Raw genomic sequence first — 18,561 nt, forward strand, 5'->3', positions numbered from 1 at the left:
CTCTGACAGAGTTAAAACATGTGAAGCTGGCAGCTCCCACTACCGTGCTATGACCAAGCAGGGTAAAGGAATAGCATTACTACTTGTTGTTAGGGAGACTCCTATATATGTCGACCTCCATCCCCAACGGACAGGCAGACCTGCAAAAATGTTCAACCCTTCCTCATATTTGAGAGGGCACTCCCAACGAAGCCTTTCGAAATATTTAGCTTTCTTTCCCCCCGATAATACCTTTGCAAACAAGCTATACTAGAGCAAGAATATCTCATATCATTAGGGTTAAAAGCAAGAGTATCCCATATCATGCTTTTTCCCTGTCTTTTCCTTTGGCCTTGTTGTTACCTGCAAGACAAGGAGAAAGAGAGCAATCAGTCAGCACTTGGAATCAAGCTTCCAGCCAGGAACTGACTGCCTGGAACCCCTTACCTGATTACTTACCTGGCATTGCTCTCGAGTACTCATCTTCAACATCTTATGTTTCCAGGGAAGATACCGCATCTGCTTGAGGAACAGATAGGGCATGTGCGAAGGATACAAGGAAGCATGTGGAGACAAGCGTAACAGCACACGTGCCGATACATCCATTACTCTGTCAAAAGCAAAAGTATCCCATATCAGCAGGGTCGAACGTACTCTAGATTTGATGGACTTGTTTTGACCCTCAAATTCTTCAGTCGGCTCTGGAGGAAACCAGAAAACCCTCCAGCTCAGTTCAAGAATAAGCATGTGGAAAGTTACTTCTTCAAAAGCAAAAGTATCCCATATCATCTCTTCTCATCTTTCTTCTCTTTATCCTTCATGCTGCTGCAAGATGGGGAGAAGGTGAACAATCAGCCGGAGCTCTGATTGCTTACCTTGTCTGTCACCTCTTTCAGCAGATCCCCTAGCTCGGCGACTTGGGAGACTGCTACTACATGGTTTGTATCGTGCTTGACCAAGCCTGAAACTACAAGTAAGCTTCAAGTGAAATTGATACATTACCTTGTGCATCTCCACCAGTTAAAGATACCACCCCTGGATGGAGGAAGAGTACTTCCAGAGAAGATGCCACATCTACCTATGAGACAGATAAGGCAAGTCAAGACGATACCACACTCCGATACTTAGAAGTTTCGTGATTACGAGATCATTCTCTCACAATATTTCCTAATGTCATTTGTACTAAATCATTCACTTGTACTCACTAAAGGAGAGCTTGAACCTATGTACTTGTGTAAACCCTTCACAATTAATGAGAACTCTTCTATTCCGTGGACGTAGCCAATCTGGGTGAACCACGTACATCTTGTGTTTGCTTTCCTATCTCTATTCATTTATATACTTATCCACACTAATGACCGGAGCAATCTAGCGAAGATCACAAAAAGCGACCGTTTTTGCTGCCTAGGATCTATCTTGCAAGAGAACGGAGAATTAGATGGAGATCTCAACCATAGAATACGACCTGGACGGATGAAGTGTAAGAGTGCATCCGGCGTGTTATGTGACCGTCGTAGGCCACTGAAGCTCAAGGGAAACTTTTATAGGACGACAATAAGGCCAACGATGTTGTATGGCACAGAATGTTGGACGGTGAAGCATCAACACGTACACAAAATGGGTGTAGCGGAGATGAGGATGCTTCGTGGGATGTGTGGGCACACGAGAAAGGATAAGATTGGGCATGAGGATATCCGAGGTAAAGTAGGAGTAGCCGAAATTGAAGGAAAGATGAGAGAAAATCGGTTCCGGTGATTTGGACATGGGCAAAGAAGGCCGACTGACGCTCCGGTTCGAAGATGTGACTACGGGACAGAGGTTCAGGGCCGAAGGGGTAGAGGAAGACCTAGGAAAACTTTAGAAGAGACTCTAAGAAAAGACTTAGAGTACTTGGATCGAACGGAGGACATGACACAAAACCGAGCGCAATGGCGTTCTAGGATTCATATAGCCGACCCCACTTAGTGGGAAAAGGCTTTGTTGTTGTTGTTGTTGTTGATTGATAGTTATAGATATAGCTGAAATCTAGTGCCTTACTCATATTATTCTTCTGTAATCATTCTTTTTTTTTGGGGCTTATGCCCCGAAGTAAAAAAAAAGTAAATACACATTTTTAACCGTTTATTCTTGTTTAATCATGTATGTCTTTTTCATTTGATTTATTCAAATTGATGACTAAAAATAAAAAAGAGTGTGAGAAAGTCCAAAGGGTTTATGAACATCACCACCCTTAAAGAAGTCAAAAATGCTCTTTTGGTAACATGTGACAAAAATGTATGATCATTCATCTTTAAATTTTGTACGAAGAATGGGAATAAGTATATGTACTCTTAAAGTTTTAATTTCAACCGACGATATGAAATCCAAAAATGGATGATTATAAATAATTGTACGCATATAATGACGTGTGATATGCTATAATATAAGTAGACAACAAAATGAATTTGTAATAATTTAGAGTTTATTATTACTTAATAGATTCAGAAAAATTATACAACACGATCTCATTTTTCTTTCTTTTTTGGATCGGGCCATATCCGATGACTCAATGTAGAAGAGGCCCATTGGCCACATTCATGCGTGGAGTGAGGCTACATGGTAGCCACTTGTCACGCTTCGAAGTCAAGGATTCTTAATCCAAACCGTCATTATCTATTATATTAGGAAAGAAGACATTATAATTAAAATTTTCATTAAACTCTACAAATACCTTTAATTGAATAAAATAGTTAAGATATTACATACATCACATAAAAAAATATGGAAGTCGCCAAAAGCAAACTCACGGGGCAAAAAGGAACAAAAATATGTGTGTCCGTGTAATCTTTCTAAAGCAACGAACGAGAAACTTAACTTTGAGAAATAAGTGTCTTCTATTATAATATAAAGGTGTCTTAGCTTATCTATAGTAAGGGGCCTTTTCTTGCTCGTTAGCGCTTTAGTTTTCAATAAGGACGTTTAGGCTTTACTAAAAGAATATAAAGGGCTTTTCTCGCTTGTTTAGTATTGCTTTGGCTTTGCCGTCCGTATCTTGCTGGCGCGGAAGCTACCGCAACTAAAAAAAATGAATGAAGGAAGAAGGCATTAGCATTAGAAAGACTACAGAGGCATACCTGGCATAATAAAATACAAAATAGTAAAACAACTAATATATATGTTTCAATTTTCATACCATGTTTTTGAAATAATTGTTCAAAGCTAATGCATGAAGATTTTTCACTCATATCGCTCTATTCTCGTTAATCCATACTACAAAATACGTACCTCACGGTTCATTCAGTTTCTATTGTTTTTTAATATCATGGTGTTCTCTCATTCACCAAGTATTCCCACAAGACATACACATAAGGGAGAAACTTTCTCTTGCAACCAAGACATAATCATCACGTGTCTTACAGATATCTGTCCATGCTAAAAAATGAACCATCCATTTAAGAAACACTTGCTACATGGTTATGATGCGAAAATTAACTTAACACACAAATTAAACCCTATTGTTATCAATTGTAGTAAAGAATGTAAGTAGGGATCGTTCTAGACCAGAGATTAGGAAGGATTGCTAAAACACTTGAAACTGACTTAAAAACGTAAAATTAAGTTTAAAACACCAAACTAGACTCAAAAGATGCAATACAAACTAAAAAGACTCAAAACTAGTTTAAAAGACTCAAAACAACTTAAAACAATGAATTAGACTCTAAACTAACTCTAGGGATGGTTTTGGACGAAATTAGGTTCTAACTTGACTCAAGACACTTAAAAACACAAATAAAAACAGATTTTGACTAATAAAACACTTTAAAGTAAAGAGGGATTTGATTTTGACGAAATTGAAAACAAAACAAACAGATTGTAAACTAAAACAGATTTTGGACGAATTTGGGTAAACTATGGATGATGGGCTAGCTAGAGGGTTCTTCTCCACACATGACACACTTGCACATAAACCAATTTTCAGTTGTTCTTTCGATAAATCATGAAACTCAACACCCCAGGTTAATTAAGTCCGCTTAAATTAACCTTCAAGTTCTCCTTAAGTTATTGAATTGGATGGGAAAGCGCATACAACAATTCAAGCATTCTTCAAAAGTCCTTTACATGAACAGCACAATAAAGATACAATCAAAGATCATTAAGCATTATGAAAACTATAAGTATTGACGAGGCATTCGTTACCATGATGAGCATGAAACTCCTGCCAATAATTCATTTAACGCGATCGTTTATAAGGGACCTCCACTACTTGTGAATATAAGTTTGTAACTATTAGGTGAAACTCCCTTATACTCTAGCATCATATTCATGCATGCAAACAAAGTGTGCACTCTTAATAAACATATACAAATAAGTTATCAATCAAGCAGTTAAACAAATTGAATTCACAACTTATAAAATCACAACTGGAGGTAATCAATTCATATTGCAAGTATGTTCATGGCTTTGAATTCCCCCCTAGCTAAGGGGGGTTTAGTTCCTCATACTCACAAAGCAAAGATAAACAAATTTAGACATTGAAAACAAAAGAAAGAAAACACCTAAACGCTTCAACGATCTAAGTTAGACAGCAAACACGTCCAAGCACTTTCCTTCCCTTCCTTTGCTACGGCACATGGTGTTGGTGAGTGTTTGAAGGTTTCTTTGTATGGAGTTGTGTTTTGAGATATATGGGGAATGAATAGATGAATGAATGGTGCTCACGGCCAAGGAATGAAAGTTTAAGTGTATGGAGTTGTGAGGTGTGAATGTAGTGTCTTTGGATGGATCTTTTTTTTCCTTCCTTTGTTATGGTGAAGGTGGATGTATTTATAAGCTAGGGAGAGGACCACCATCTAATTAAGGTGGTAGTGGTGTATGTTGTGGTAATGAGTGGATGTAATGGGTGTAGTGGGTGAGGTGGTAATGAGTGGATGTAATGGGTGTAGTGGATGAGTGTTTGGTAATGAGTGGATGTAATAGATGTAGTGGATGAGTGTTTGTAGTTGTAGGTCAACACACTTGCACACACATGTTGATTTCTAACCTTCAAATCTTCAAAGACGTCCATTCTCAAGTCTCCATGCTTGCACTATCCAATCTTGGCCAAAAAATGCTCCAAATAGCACTTTGTTGCTAACTTTGTTATTTGAACCTACAAACACATGAAAATAGCTTAAAGTACTAAAATAACTAGAATTAAACTAAGTAAATGTCAAGAAGCAAGCCCACTAAGTTGCATAAATATGCTCCTATCAAATTCCCTCACACTTAGCTTTTGCTAGTCCTCGAGCAAAACAAAAAAAACAAAACGAAACAAAACAAACAAAACACAACCTAACCTTCCAACATTTGCCTCAGGGATTTCCAATGCACATGACATGTTAAAAATCATCATTCCCACATATTTTGGTTATCTTTACACTTGAGCACAAACTTAATCACAGTCACTAGTTACTAGTTCACAATTATGAAGGATTTATTTTGAAAAACATGTTCATTTGAGCAACATCATATAGCATGCAATTAACAATTAAAAGGCGGAATCATGCTTGCATGCACTCAAAAACAAAACATTACCATGAAATTCAAAGCCTAGTAGATTGGTGAACCAATAATCAACTCAAAACAAAGTGAGTTGAAATTATTACCTTTGTAGATTCCTCTTTGCATAAGCAAAGGCTAATCACCCAAAGAGATAGGGCCTTCATTCCTTGCTTCTTAGATCCATGGATTTGGATGGAAAAATAGGTTTCTCCAAGTTCCCAAAATAGGGAACCTCTAAGTCTCTTCACCAAGGTTTGATTGTAGAAGAAATGAGTGACCTTGGAGTAGTAGGATTGCTAGATGTACCCTCCAAGGTGTTGACCTCTTTAGAGAGAAAATGGAGAGACAATTCTCACCAATTTTCCCCCAAAATAAACCCTTAATTTTTCCTCAATGAATTTTGGCTATAAAGTCATTTATATAGTCACTTCTTTAAGTAACCTAAACAACCAAAACCCTAATTCATCTAATATGGCCGGCCATTTAGGGATGTTTGGGCTTTTGGGCTTTAATGAATCTTTATTCATTAAATTGTCATACAATTTAAGTTAATGGGCTTGACGTTCGAAGCCCATTGGGCCTTAAGGTCCAAAACTATCCCGAAGTCTTTAACGAACTTATTCGTTTGATTAATTAACATATTAATTAATCCTTGCCATAATTAAATGATTAAACCATTTAATCATTCTTACTCATTTCCGTTTAATCTCCAATCTCTACCTTTTACGGTGTGCGATCCATTAGGTTCCTTTTAGCAAGGTAGTGGGCGATTAAAACCATTTTACATCGATTGTGAATTGAAACTATTTTCAATTCTCCCTTTAGTGATTACACACGTTTAGGGCTTCCACAAACCATGAGTGACACCTAGCAGCATATCATGGTTACCCAAGCTAATCAGAAGAGGTGGAGAACCTATTCAGTTCGGGATTACAAATGCAATACGGTCCTTCTCTAATCTAATACTATTGACCACATTGTTTGGTATGATAGTTTATTTACTCATGTCTACTATCCAATGTGAATTGTTTGCTTATATGATTTCCTTGAATGTGATTTGGAACGCATTCCCCAATCTCATTCATACTCTGGCCAGAGATTCCAAATCATATCATAGAGTATTCTCCCTCAACTGTTTGAAGGTTAGAGATCCCTTATTGCGCATTCACTTGTCTCCATAGCTAAGTGGCTTAACCCTAACGATGCCGTGACACCTCGAGGGGGTGAATTAGACATAATCAAAGATTAAGGACTTAACCACAAGACAACTGTGATGCCTCAGGTAAAAGGACTACTTTGCAGTATCCCAACCATGAGTTCTCATGTGACATGGAATATAAGAACTCTTTTGTTGATCACGTTTAGTGAACTCATTCTCTTATTGAGCACCTACGTACTTGTCTTGATGTCACACACACCAATGACTCGAGACTAGTCACTCTCCCTGAGAGAAGACACAGTACGTACTGATCTTAACGGACTGTCAATGCCCAATTGGTAATCCTATGATCAGGAACATTTAGGATGTGTCTACGAAAGAATGGTCTCATTAATCTAACTTCATTAGATTGCATTCTCCCAATCACATATTCCTTGGACTTTATCGTTTAAGCATATAACATTTATATGAGACGGCTCAAACAATAATCTTTGCCCTTTATATGTTAAACTAGATTAGTTTAACATTTGAAATGTCCGTAAAGTATCATCATATGATTGGTTTTAGGGCACATTTCCAACAAATTAACCAATTAAAACAATGTTTTGAATGTAGTAACATGCCTTAGAGAATTTGCTCAATTCCTTACAAGATACTCTCTATTTTCTCACACATTTTCTAACTACACACCCTACACTAGAGACTGGGACTCACATATGTTATAACAAAGGAAGCAATTTTCTGGAGTTATTAAGAATGTTTAGATATGATCTCATGAATGGAACGCTACTACTTAGATGCGAGAATCAGTGACACCATATGCTCATACCAATTCCAAACTCCACATATTGAAACACATAACACTCAAGATGAAGTTAAGAGTTGTAATGGGGCTTGGGGGTAATGGCTAACAAAGAAAGGATAGGTATAACAAACGTTCTTCAAGCGATAGTAAGCAAAGAAATGAAATCAACACTTGGAATTCACTTTAGAATGCAACACAAAGGGAATATTCATGCAACACTTAATAATAGCACTTAATTTTTTTTTTTTTTTTTTACCCATGCCTTATTAAGGACTTTGGCGCGCACACACACAAGAATCACTTCCCCCGCACTTGCTTTCTGCAATACATTGATCAAAGAGGAGTTCATTTTAGGTCATGCTTTACTATGCTTCAAGAACAAAGGTATGGATGGTCCTTAAACTAGGCTAGGTAAGGATAGTGTGGGTTAACAAAGAACATAGGTTTAACAAGACTCAACGGGGTTAAACTTAAACACATAATGAAATAGGGGCACGGCAATTTGGCTTTGGTGGTTACTACACAACTTCATCTTGAATATGTGTTATGCAAATCAATAGCATGCTTTAAATGAAATAGGCATGAGTTCTAGCATTTGGAACTAAATGATGAAACGCCTTATAAATAGCAACCAAGCAAAGAATAATGAGATCATGCAACGACTTTAGAAAACAACGATGCACAGATTATTAACTCTCCAAATAAACGTTTAGGCTCAAGTCTCACAAGGTTGTAGCGTTCATTTGAATTTCTTCTTTCAAGCATGTTACAAAAACTGATTTTTTTTCTTTCTCTATGATTGCATGTAAATTCATAAATTATAACCACAACCAAGCATACACCAAAGAGTAAATCAAATTTTTATCCATGTTTATAACTCTCTTTAACAGTCATGTAATTAAAAACCAAATTCTCATCATTGTGTTGGAAGGTACCCTAAGACACAAATAAACATACAAAAAACAACTCTTTTTGGGTCTTTCAAAACAAGTTTTCAAATTTTTATGAGATTTTAGGATTTTTATGTCAAAACACACTAAAACACTCCAAAACAGCTTAAAAACACTTAAAACAGCAAGGAACAACACTAGAAGTAATGGGTGATAAACTCCTACGAATTTCATGCAAAACAACTTGGTTACCCCCCCCCCAACACTTAAATCAAACATTGTCCTCAATGTTTCAAACATAAACTCACACAAAAACAAGAAAACAAACAAACAATGAATAAACATGATAAGTATGGCAAAGTAAAAACCAGACAGAGTAGAGTTTAAGAACGCAAATCTGGTTAAGGTGGTAGTAGTCTATATTGTGGTAATGAGTGGATGGAATGGGTGTAGTGGGTGAGTGTTGTGGTAATAAGTGGATGTAATGGGTGTAGTGGACGAGTGTTTGGTAATGAGTGGATGTAATGGGTGTAGTGGATGAATGTTTGGCAATGAGTGGATGTAATGGTAATGAGTGGATGTAATGGGTGTAGTGGATGAGTGTTTGGTAATGAGTGGATGTAATGGGTGTAGTGGATGAGTGTTTGTAGTTGTAGGTCAACACACTTGCACACACACATACTGATTTCTAGCTTTCAAATCTTCAAAAACGTCCATCTTCATGTCTCCATGCTTACACTATCCAATCTTGGCCAAAAAATGCTCCAAAATACTCCAAATAGCACTTTGTTGCTAACTTTGTTATTTGAACCTACAAACACATGAAAATAGCTTAAAGTACTAAAATAACTAGAATTAAACTAAGTAAATGCCAAGAAGCAAGCTCACTAAGTTGCATAAATATGCTCCTATCAGGTTAATTAGTGACAAGAGAGTATCTCTTTACCTAATTAAAAGCCGTCTTTATCACTGTTCATTTACTATAATAAGACTATTGAATAATGAGATATCTCCCACATCCTCCATCTTATAAAACAAATTGCAACTTATATTAAATGATTTTACTTCTAATCGCACTAAGAAATTTAGGCTTAAACCTCACAACTATTGAATTGAATAGGTAGTTAAGTTGGCTGTAATTAGTGGTAGATCATTATCCCGTTTCTTTGAAATCTTAGTATGATACCAAAGATAGTTGCTTAAATAACCGATGTGGAAGTGATTGCACGTGTGAAGCGTTAAGTAGTTGTCCCAAATGAAGGGGCATATTGAAAAAGATAAAAACAATACATGGCCATCTTAAAACACAAGTAACAATTTATGAGCTTGTTTGACTATGCTTTTAAAATGACTGAAAACATTGTTGATGAAAATGTTTTTGGAACCAATCTTTAGTAAAGATGCAAGTAAATATGGAAAAACACTTAAATGCATCCTGGAAGAAGCACATAACTGATGTTTCTTGAAGAAAACACTTTAAGTGCTTTTGTAACCCAAAAATATTTTCTTCAAAAGCGTTTTCAGTCATTTTAAAAGCACATTCAAACGAGTAGTTGGTTTCACTTTTGATTACACTTTTTAAAATAAAATCTCACCCTTCTTTTTAAAAGTAGTAACTAAGATATTCATAAACTTAAAAATAAGAATTCAATTCCATTCAGATGCATTTCTTTCACTTTACATCATATACCATGTCCTTCTCTTCACTGAAAGTATATTCACGATCCCAACTCATTTTTTTAATATCGTTTTCTCACTCTTTTTGCTTTCACTCTCATGTATTCCTTTCTTTGTCAACAAGAAATACATCACTTTTGCATGGAGTGTTGCTGTCTATAATTGGTGAGAGTCCCGTAAGAGGAAGTGTGTTGCGTACGCTTGTTTTCGTTGGCAAATTCAGCATTCAAACTTTGGTGATATTAGTGTTAAAAACTTAAGCTTATAAATAAAAACAGAGCGCAAAGCGCATGAAAAAAATTAATTTGTTCACCTAAGCATTTTGTCAAACATTTGATAAGATTGTCATTGTCAACCAAATCATGTTCTACACATGTCAATAAATATCAACATATGTCAAAGAAAATTGAGGACAGTTGCAATTTCTTGTGAGATTCTATGAGCAAGTATTTACAAGGGTTTTGAGTTTGGTTTATGTCAATTTAACTCTAAGGGCAGATTTAAGTAAAAAACAGGCGAGAAAATGAAATAAACGAAAAACTTAGATACAGGAGAAGATCTAAAAGGATCGGATCAACTAAATAACCTGAGTCTTGATTTTCTAGTATTTGATTAAGGATTTCAACGGAAAACTCGCACTGTGTAATACTTATGATAAATTAAGAGGTGAACGATTTTTGTAACATTATTTTAGTATAGTATGAAACTCAACAATCAAAATTATTTTAATTCTTATTCTCTATGAATAAACATGCTCTAGGTATATTTGTTATTCTCATAGTACGTCTGGCAAACGGATTGTGTTTGTCGTATTCGTGTCATATCCGTTATCTTAACGGGTGGTGTAGTGTATAGACGGAGCCACCTTGGGCTCAAGGGGGGCAGATACCCCCACTCGATTTTTTTGGTAGGGAAAAAAATGTACATACTTGTGACATAAGCAAGGTGTATCACTAATTTATTTGCTACTTTCAATGTTGGAAGAGCATTTTCAACCATGAAATTTTTGAAAAATTGATTGAGAAAACGAATGGGAGATCAATGGATGAATGATAACATGGTTATTTTTATAAAGAGAGAGATTAGATGGTGTTGATAATGAAGTTGTCAGGCAACGCTTTCAAACAATAAAAGCACATCGAGGGACAATGTAATGGGTTATGAAAAATCTCATAGTTTTAGCTTTTTAATTTGTGACTTTGTTGTTTGAGGATGCCCCCATACACACAAATTTCTGGCTTCGTCCTTGGTATTGTGTCAAACCCATTATCATAACGAGTTCTTAACAGGTAATCCAATAACGACTCGATTTGTTAATGGATCATGTCATTGTATGTCGAATTAACAAGTCATACAAGAAATCGCCATGATTTGGCAAACAATATCATATTGGGTTCTTAACAGCTAACCAGTAACGATTGACATGTTAACAAGTTACTCAATAAAGACTCAACTTGTTAACAAGGTGATTCAAAAACTATTATTTTCATGTTGTTTCATATTGGGTAACGTATTATGTAAGAAATTGTCATACCTAAATCATAGTAAAAAATAATGTCTCTTTCCAATCTCTAAGTCTCGTATGTGCTACATATTTGTTTATTTATTTCATATTATTCAAAGAAAAATAAAGCATTGTAAAGAACTTATCTAAGAAAATAAAGCATTGCAAAGAAATGGTCACTAGGCCAATATATTTGCACCTATTAATTAGAAATAGGGACAAAAATTGAGGATTTCCGCACCTAATAGTTAGGAGTGACGGATATTAGAATTACACCTAAAAAGAGCGTTGCTATTTATAAATAGGGGCAAATAAGCACTTATATCTGCCCTAATAGTTTTGTTGCCATGTAGGCAAATCTGACGTGCAACAATATTAAGTGCGGATGTTTAAAGTATTAGGGGCGATTATTAAGGCTCCTACTTTATTATATATATTTAATGACATTATATTTATTATTATTGCATTTTGGGAATTGTATTAATTGAAACAATTTTCAATCTCCCATTAGTTATTTGATTGTATTCTCATATTTTAGGGTCAAATATATTTACGATTATTTTTATTTTCCACCATCAACCTTGACAGAAAAAACAAATTAGTAACATAAAAATTAATATTAAAATAATTCATACTTCAATTGATTATATACAAATGGTACAAGTATCATGAAGAAGTTTAAACCGTAGATATAAATGGTAGTCTAAAAAAAATTTATATGTCTAATCAATCTTCTGCATCCCAAACACCGAAATGATGCAAAGTTAAAGGCATGTGTCTTCCATGATTCATCCTGTGGAAACACCACATAAGGTAATAGCAAATTAGAGTAACACTATTTTTAGAAACAGAAGAAACAAAACAATCAGATTATGTAGAACTCACATTCATGTAAAGAAACGAAGAAATTACGTAAAACAATCAAATTATGCACAAACCCTTCACAAAACATCGAGAAAACAAAACCTACAAATTAGACAAAAAATCAAACCTAAACTAAGCCAATTAGGGTTTATGATGTAATTCATCATTTTGATAACACAATATTATATAAAAATAAAACAGAAAAAAATGTATGAAGAACACACCTAACAAATTTCACTTCAATTTTTTCACACCCCATCATCAAATTTACCTGCAAAACAACAGTTGAGAGAAAAAAAACTTCAATCAAACTAAATAAAGCTAGTTTTTTTATCTACTACAAACTTTTTTAAATCGCTATTTCGCTATCTTAGACTCATCAAAGGGAATATTGAAAGGTAGAAAATTAAGAAAAATAGAGATGAAGAGAAAACAATATCAAATCCGAAATAAAAAAAGTGAAGAAGAAGGATAAAAATACGAAGGAACAATATAAATGGAGATGAGAAGAAGAATATGAAGGAACAAGAAAAATGGGGATGAGAAGAAGAATATGAAGAAACAAGAAAAATGGAGAGCTATGAAAATGGAGATGAGGAGAAAAATATGAAGGAACAAGAAAAATGGAGATGGAGAGTTTGTGCCGTGAAAGAAAATCAAGAGAAATATGAGGAATGTGCGTGTTGGTTATCCTAGAATTAGGATTATGATAACTATCTTATTTATTTGATTAATAATTAAGAAAAAAGTTAAGAAGATAAATGCTCCTAATGTAAACTATTAAATTAAAAAAATGAATAAGTATATATTAGAGGCTCATTCATCCGCCTCTAGTAACTAAATTTCGTAGATGTAGTTTTTTTTCGCCCCTAAAAATAGTAACATTGATATGAGCATTATTGTTTTGCCTCTATTAGACAAATCTATATTTCTACAATTAATAAAGATTAATAGGAACAAATTCTTATATCCGCCCTTAATCCGCCGTCCCTAATAATCATTATTCTTGTAGCGGGTGCCACCTCCTCCATATAGTAGCCTGGACACCTCCAGTTCGTAACTTCATAGACTACAATAGTCAGCAGGAACCCACCACCTATGCATATTTTCCACCTGGCCCACCTCCATGCATATCCAGACACTTCTTCCACCTCCATCTGTGCCCAATGCATGTTAAAGCTTTCTACCCAAACAATACCCACGTGGAAGAACGAGATCACCTCCACCTAGCCCATGATTGTTTTTTTATTCTTTTCACAAAATCACATAATTACTACTAGCTGATTAAAGAGGCATATTGTCTACCTTTCTGTTTCGATGCCCTTTCTATCCTCTTTTATTTATATGGTCACGATTAAGTCACGTCAATATTTTATATTCATATTATTTTTTGTTTTATTATCTTTAAAAAAAATAAATATAAAATGTTAACGTGATTTAACCATCAAAATAAAAAGGGATGGGAAGGGCATCCAAATAGGAGGGTACGCAATCTGCCTCCGCAGATTAATTCCTAGATGTAGTACAAGTGGTTACCCTGAGTTTAAATTTTTTTCGATAATGTTAATATTTAGAAAAACTAATTAAAAAGACTTAAAAATTTTGAGTTTTAATGATAAGGATAAAATAAAGGATAAAATGAATAGTATCAGATTTGACTTTTTAGTGTAAAAATGTAATTTTTCGTTAAAATGAACAGTACCGCGGACTTTTCTTTAAAACTCCCTAAATATTTTCGTGAGAGTATAAAAAAAAATAGAAGAGATATAAAAAGGGTCAGTTTAAACTTCTTCTCATATCGGATAAATCTTTAATTTTATATAAAATCAACCGATATCGTCTATATTTTCGACATATTAGTTAAATATCGATAAACTGTCTTGTTCCATTTCCAAAAGTTTTATTTTAAATTCCACATTTTTGAGCAATTTCTATTATTTTCATCGAAAACAATTGATATCGATATCGACATTTTTACAAATTTACATATGGAGACGCCAAAAAATACCAGCATTTTAAATACTAATAGTACTGAATCACATAAAGCAAACGGTAACGTATTTTTAGCCTTCAAATCAGATGATCTGTTAAAAAAGCCCGTACTTATACTAAAAATGCATCCTCAAAAATTCAAACACAATTTAAAGTTGTAGACTTTTACTTGCTTTCCAAGTATACCAGCCCTCTTCGAATATAAATTATTGTGATAACGAATACGGTTGAAATTAATTACAAAACAAAACAAAAAAATTAATGGAAACACACGGAATTCCACACCGCACTCTATTTCCTTGCGGAAACGGGACTACGGTTTGCTGCGCTTAACTATCGCTCTACTCTTCCCACTAACTCTAGGGGGTTTCGATCAGGCGGTTCCTCACCGCGACGACGCCGGTTTTAGTACCGTTTATGCAGAAGCGGCCGCGGCGGCGGAAGAGATAATGGAGAAGCTAGAATCCGAAGTGAAAGAATCGGAGTTGAGGCAGAAGACTCTGCGCCAGGCGTACGACTGCGTGCAGGCCCAAGCCAAGTCCCTCACGTTCTTTTCCGTGCAGTGGAAGGACCTCGAGGACCACTTGGAGTCCACGCGCCGCTCCGTCGAGGCCCGGTTCCGGGAACTCGAGCACCGTGAGGGGGAAGTCCGAGGCCGCGAGGAGGATTTGGATGCCAGAGAGTCGAATTTCCGCTGGGAGATGGAGGCGAAATCCAACGAATTGCTAGTGCTTCAGAAGTTGATCGAAGCGAGGAAGGACCAGTTGCTGTCGCTCCAGTCGTTGATTCAAGATCACAGCGAAGAGGTTTCTGTTCAGGAGCGGCGGTTGACGGAGGTGGAGGGTTTCGTGAGGGAGAAGGAGGGGGAGTTTGATTTCATCGAGAGGCGCATTGGAGAGAGGACGAGAAAATTGAGTTGGGTGGAGGCGAAGGTGAAGCAGGCGGAGGCTAAGGAGCGGGAAGCGGCGGAGGGGTTTAAAGAACTGCTGGACAAGTGCAATGAGGGCATTGAGTTGAAAGAGAGGGAGTTGAGAGAGGTTCTGAGATCGATCGAGGAGCGAAAGGCGGCGTTTGATTCGAGAGGGGAGGAGCTGGAATCGGCGCGAAGGTCGATTGAGGAATGTGAGAGGGAGCTGAAGGCGAAAGAGGAGGAACTCAAATCGAGGGAAGGAATGATTAGGGAAATGGATTTGAAAGAGAGTGATTTGAGTTTGCTTGAGAATGCACTGGAGGAGTGGAGTTGTGACCTTCAATTGAGAGAGAAGGAGCTCGAAAAATCGAAGCAAGAAGGCGAAAAGTATTTGGATAAAGTCTCCAGGGGACTTCAAGAGAAAGAGATCCAACTGCAAAGGAAGGAGAGCTTACTGCAGCGGAAAGAGAGCCAACTTCAGCAGCAGGCCAGAGAGCTCGCATTGAAGCAGCAGGACTTGATCAAGAAAATCATAGAAGAACACAATGAAACTCTGAAGTCGAAAGAGGGGCAAATCGAAGATCAGGCGAAAGAGATCGAGTTGAAGCAGAAAGAGATTGATTCGATAAAAAAATCCGCTGAAGAACAAACCCAAAACCTGCAACCGAAAGAGAGGCAACTTGAAGACAAGGCCAAGGAGATTGAGTTGAAGCAGACGGTATTGGATTCGATCAAAAAATCCAACGAAGAACGCGCCCAATGCCTAAGATCGATACAGAGGCACCTTGATCACCGCTCGAAAGAGCTGGCATTGCAGCATAAGGGATTGGAATCGATAAAAAAATCCACCGAAGAACGGACCGAAAACCTGGAATCGAAAGAGAGGCAACTCGGAGACAAGGCCAAAGAGCTTGAATTGAAGCAGAAGGAAATTGATTCAATGAAAAAATCCGCGGAAGAACAAGCCGAAACCCTGAAATCAAAAGAGAGGCAGCTCGAAGAGCAGGCGACAGAGCTTGCACTGAAGCAGAAAGAATTGGATTCGATCAAAAAGGCGATTGAAGATCGCAATCAAACCTTGAATTCGAAAGAAAGGGAACTCGATCACCAGGGGAAAGAGCTTGAAGTGAAGCAGAAAGAATTGAACTCGATCAAAGAATTGGAACCTGTCATTGACAGCAATGCAGCTGTTCATTCTTCCGCAAGTAATGAATCCAGCGTCGATTGGGATGGTAGAGGTCAGAAACGCAGCACCACCACGTTTGACTCCGGGTTCCAGCCGCCGCAACAGCGCGAAAGAAAGTATCCTCGGACATCGGAACCAGCTGTTCCACCCAAGTCAGTGCCAACTTACAACACAGGCTATCGTCCGCCATCTGAATCAGCCGTGACACACTATCAAGTCCGAAATTACACCCCAGTAGGCTACCGGCAGCCAGGTCTGCCGCCACCTTGGCATTACGAAAATGGGCACCTTGGGCAGTTTGGTATGACTAATTTTGGTCCAAATACGCATTACCGGCCGCCATACTTTCCCGGCCCTCCTCCTACTCCTCCTCCTCCTCCTCCTCCCCCTGTAAGCCATCCTAGATATGTTGGTCCTTTTTAAGGAGAAGCGCCTAGTCTGATCTGACTTTGTTGTAAATGCTCTTTGACATAGTTTGAATAGTTTGAAATGTATTTTGTATTTTCAACTTTGATGTATGAAAAATAAAGGTGTGGATTTAGCGAGAGATTCTTACATGCAATCGAAGATATATCAATGTGTAATCGGAAGGGTTTGGTAGTTTACAACCAACGTCCCTCATAGTGTTCGATAGCGGTCGATCAAATTAAGTTAGGAGTGTTCAGTTGGCGACGACTGGAGACACATAGTGTAGTTCGGTTTAGGTTTGGTCAGTTGACGACGACAGAAGAAAGAACGCAGTTCGGTTAACTACGACCGAACCAGACGTGAGAGGTCATGTTTTTCTTGAAAAAAATTTGGCATCTCTAATGATTACCCGGATTTTCGAGATATGGTGGAGATGTTAAGCCCTAAACTCCTTTTATCGAAAATTTTGACCGAAAATACAAAAAATTCAACGACTATAGAGATTTACATATAGAACTAAGAACTAGGAGGAGGTGCACTAACAAAGTTCGTTGGTTTGCACTAAGCCAAGGGTGAGAGTTTCAATCATGGAAGCAGTAGATGTTCACAATGGCGGATTCAGGATTTGAACATTGATGAGTTCTAGTGTTAAAGTCTAATTTTTTAAATAGAAACAGACCACGAAGTTTGTAAAAAAATTTTAGTTTATTCACTAGGCATTTTGTCGAACATTTGTTGGGCTTATTATCGTCAATCGAATTATGTTGCATACATGTCAACAGTTATCGACATATGTCGAAGCAATCTGATGAGTGCTATCGAGAGCATTTGTCGAGTGCTCTCGACGCAACATGCTGAGTGCTACCGAGATATGTCTAGCATGGATTACTTCAAACACTTGGTGGACACAAAGGTGATCTAAACCATTTGAACAAAAAGGACCTAAACCAAACATTTGAAGAATCTTTGAAAGACCTTCGCATGCATATTTTCCCTCTCGGGTGACGTAGGACCATCTTGGTGCCAATGTCCTTTTAAAAAAGTTAAATTTGGTCAAGATGCCTGACATTTCGATTTTCCTTTCTAGTTATCTTCTTCAACTTACCTAAGTATTGATTCCTTTAAAACAGAAATTACATTCCTTTTTTTATTTCTTTTGCTGGCCTTTTTTTTTGTTTTTTTTGACCTTTTGACCTCATAATCCGTTTAATCTTGTTTCCTTTATTTTTCCTAGATGCTCTGGGAACACCACTTTCTTTTGTTTTCTCCTAATTCTCTTCCCTTTAGGAAATAGTCTCTATTCAATCAAGTACGTGAACTTGCTTTAACCATAAAGCACAACCACATTACTTTCTCTTCTCACCCTCTTGTCTCTAGGGTTTTTAGCAGACGTAATCCCTCGCCGGCACGACGTCGTTTTTGCTTAGTGTTTATGCAGCAGAGACGATGGAGGACAAGATAGAGTGTGCTTTGAAAGAATCAGAGATGAAACAGTGTCGTTTGAGCAAGGCGTACGGTTGCCTTCACGCCCAAGCAACCTCCATCGCCGTGTTTTCAGTACAGTGGAAGGAACTCGAGGACCAGTTAGAGTCCACCCGCCAGTCCATCGAGGCCAGATTCTGGGAGGTCAAGAACCGCGAGGAGGAAGTCAGAGTCCATAACGAGCA

At 37.1% G+C, this 18,561-nt stretch overlaps 1 protein-coding gene and 1 pseudogene across 1 annotated transcript; one reads left to right on the forward strand and one right to left on the reverse strand.

Moving 5' to 3' along the window:
- Nucleotides 1–2,679: 2,679 nt before the first annotated feature.
- LOC126615473 (uncharacterized) lies at nt 2,680–3,064 on the reverse strand (annotated as a pseudogene).
- Nucleotides 3,065–14,632: 11,568 nt separating this feature from the next.
- Nucleotides 14,633–17,035, forward strand: LOC126617495 (uncharacterized). Its single transcript, XM_050285589.1, has one exon. It carries the CDS (start codon nt 14,840–14,842, stop codon nt 16,907–16,909), a length of 2,070 nt encoding a protein of 689 aa, XP_050141546.1. The 5' UTR covers nt 14,633–14,839; the 3' UTR covers nt 16,910–17,035.
- Nucleotides 17,036–18,561: the final 1,526 nt, after the last annotated feature.

Source organism: Malus sylvestris, chromosome 3, assembly GCF_916048215.2.
Source record: "Malus sylvestris chromosome 3, drMalSylv7.2, whole genome shotgun sequence".
Lineage (NCBI taxonomy): Eukaryota > Viridiplantae > Streptophyta > Magnoliopsida > Rosales > Rosaceae > Malus > Malus sylvestris.

Bases quoted from the DNA above. Each gene is read 5' to 3' on its own strand.
- LOC126617495 (XM_050285589.1), top strand. From the start codon at position 14,840: ATGGAGAAGCTAGAATCCGAAGTGAAAGAATCGGAGTTGAGGCAGAAG.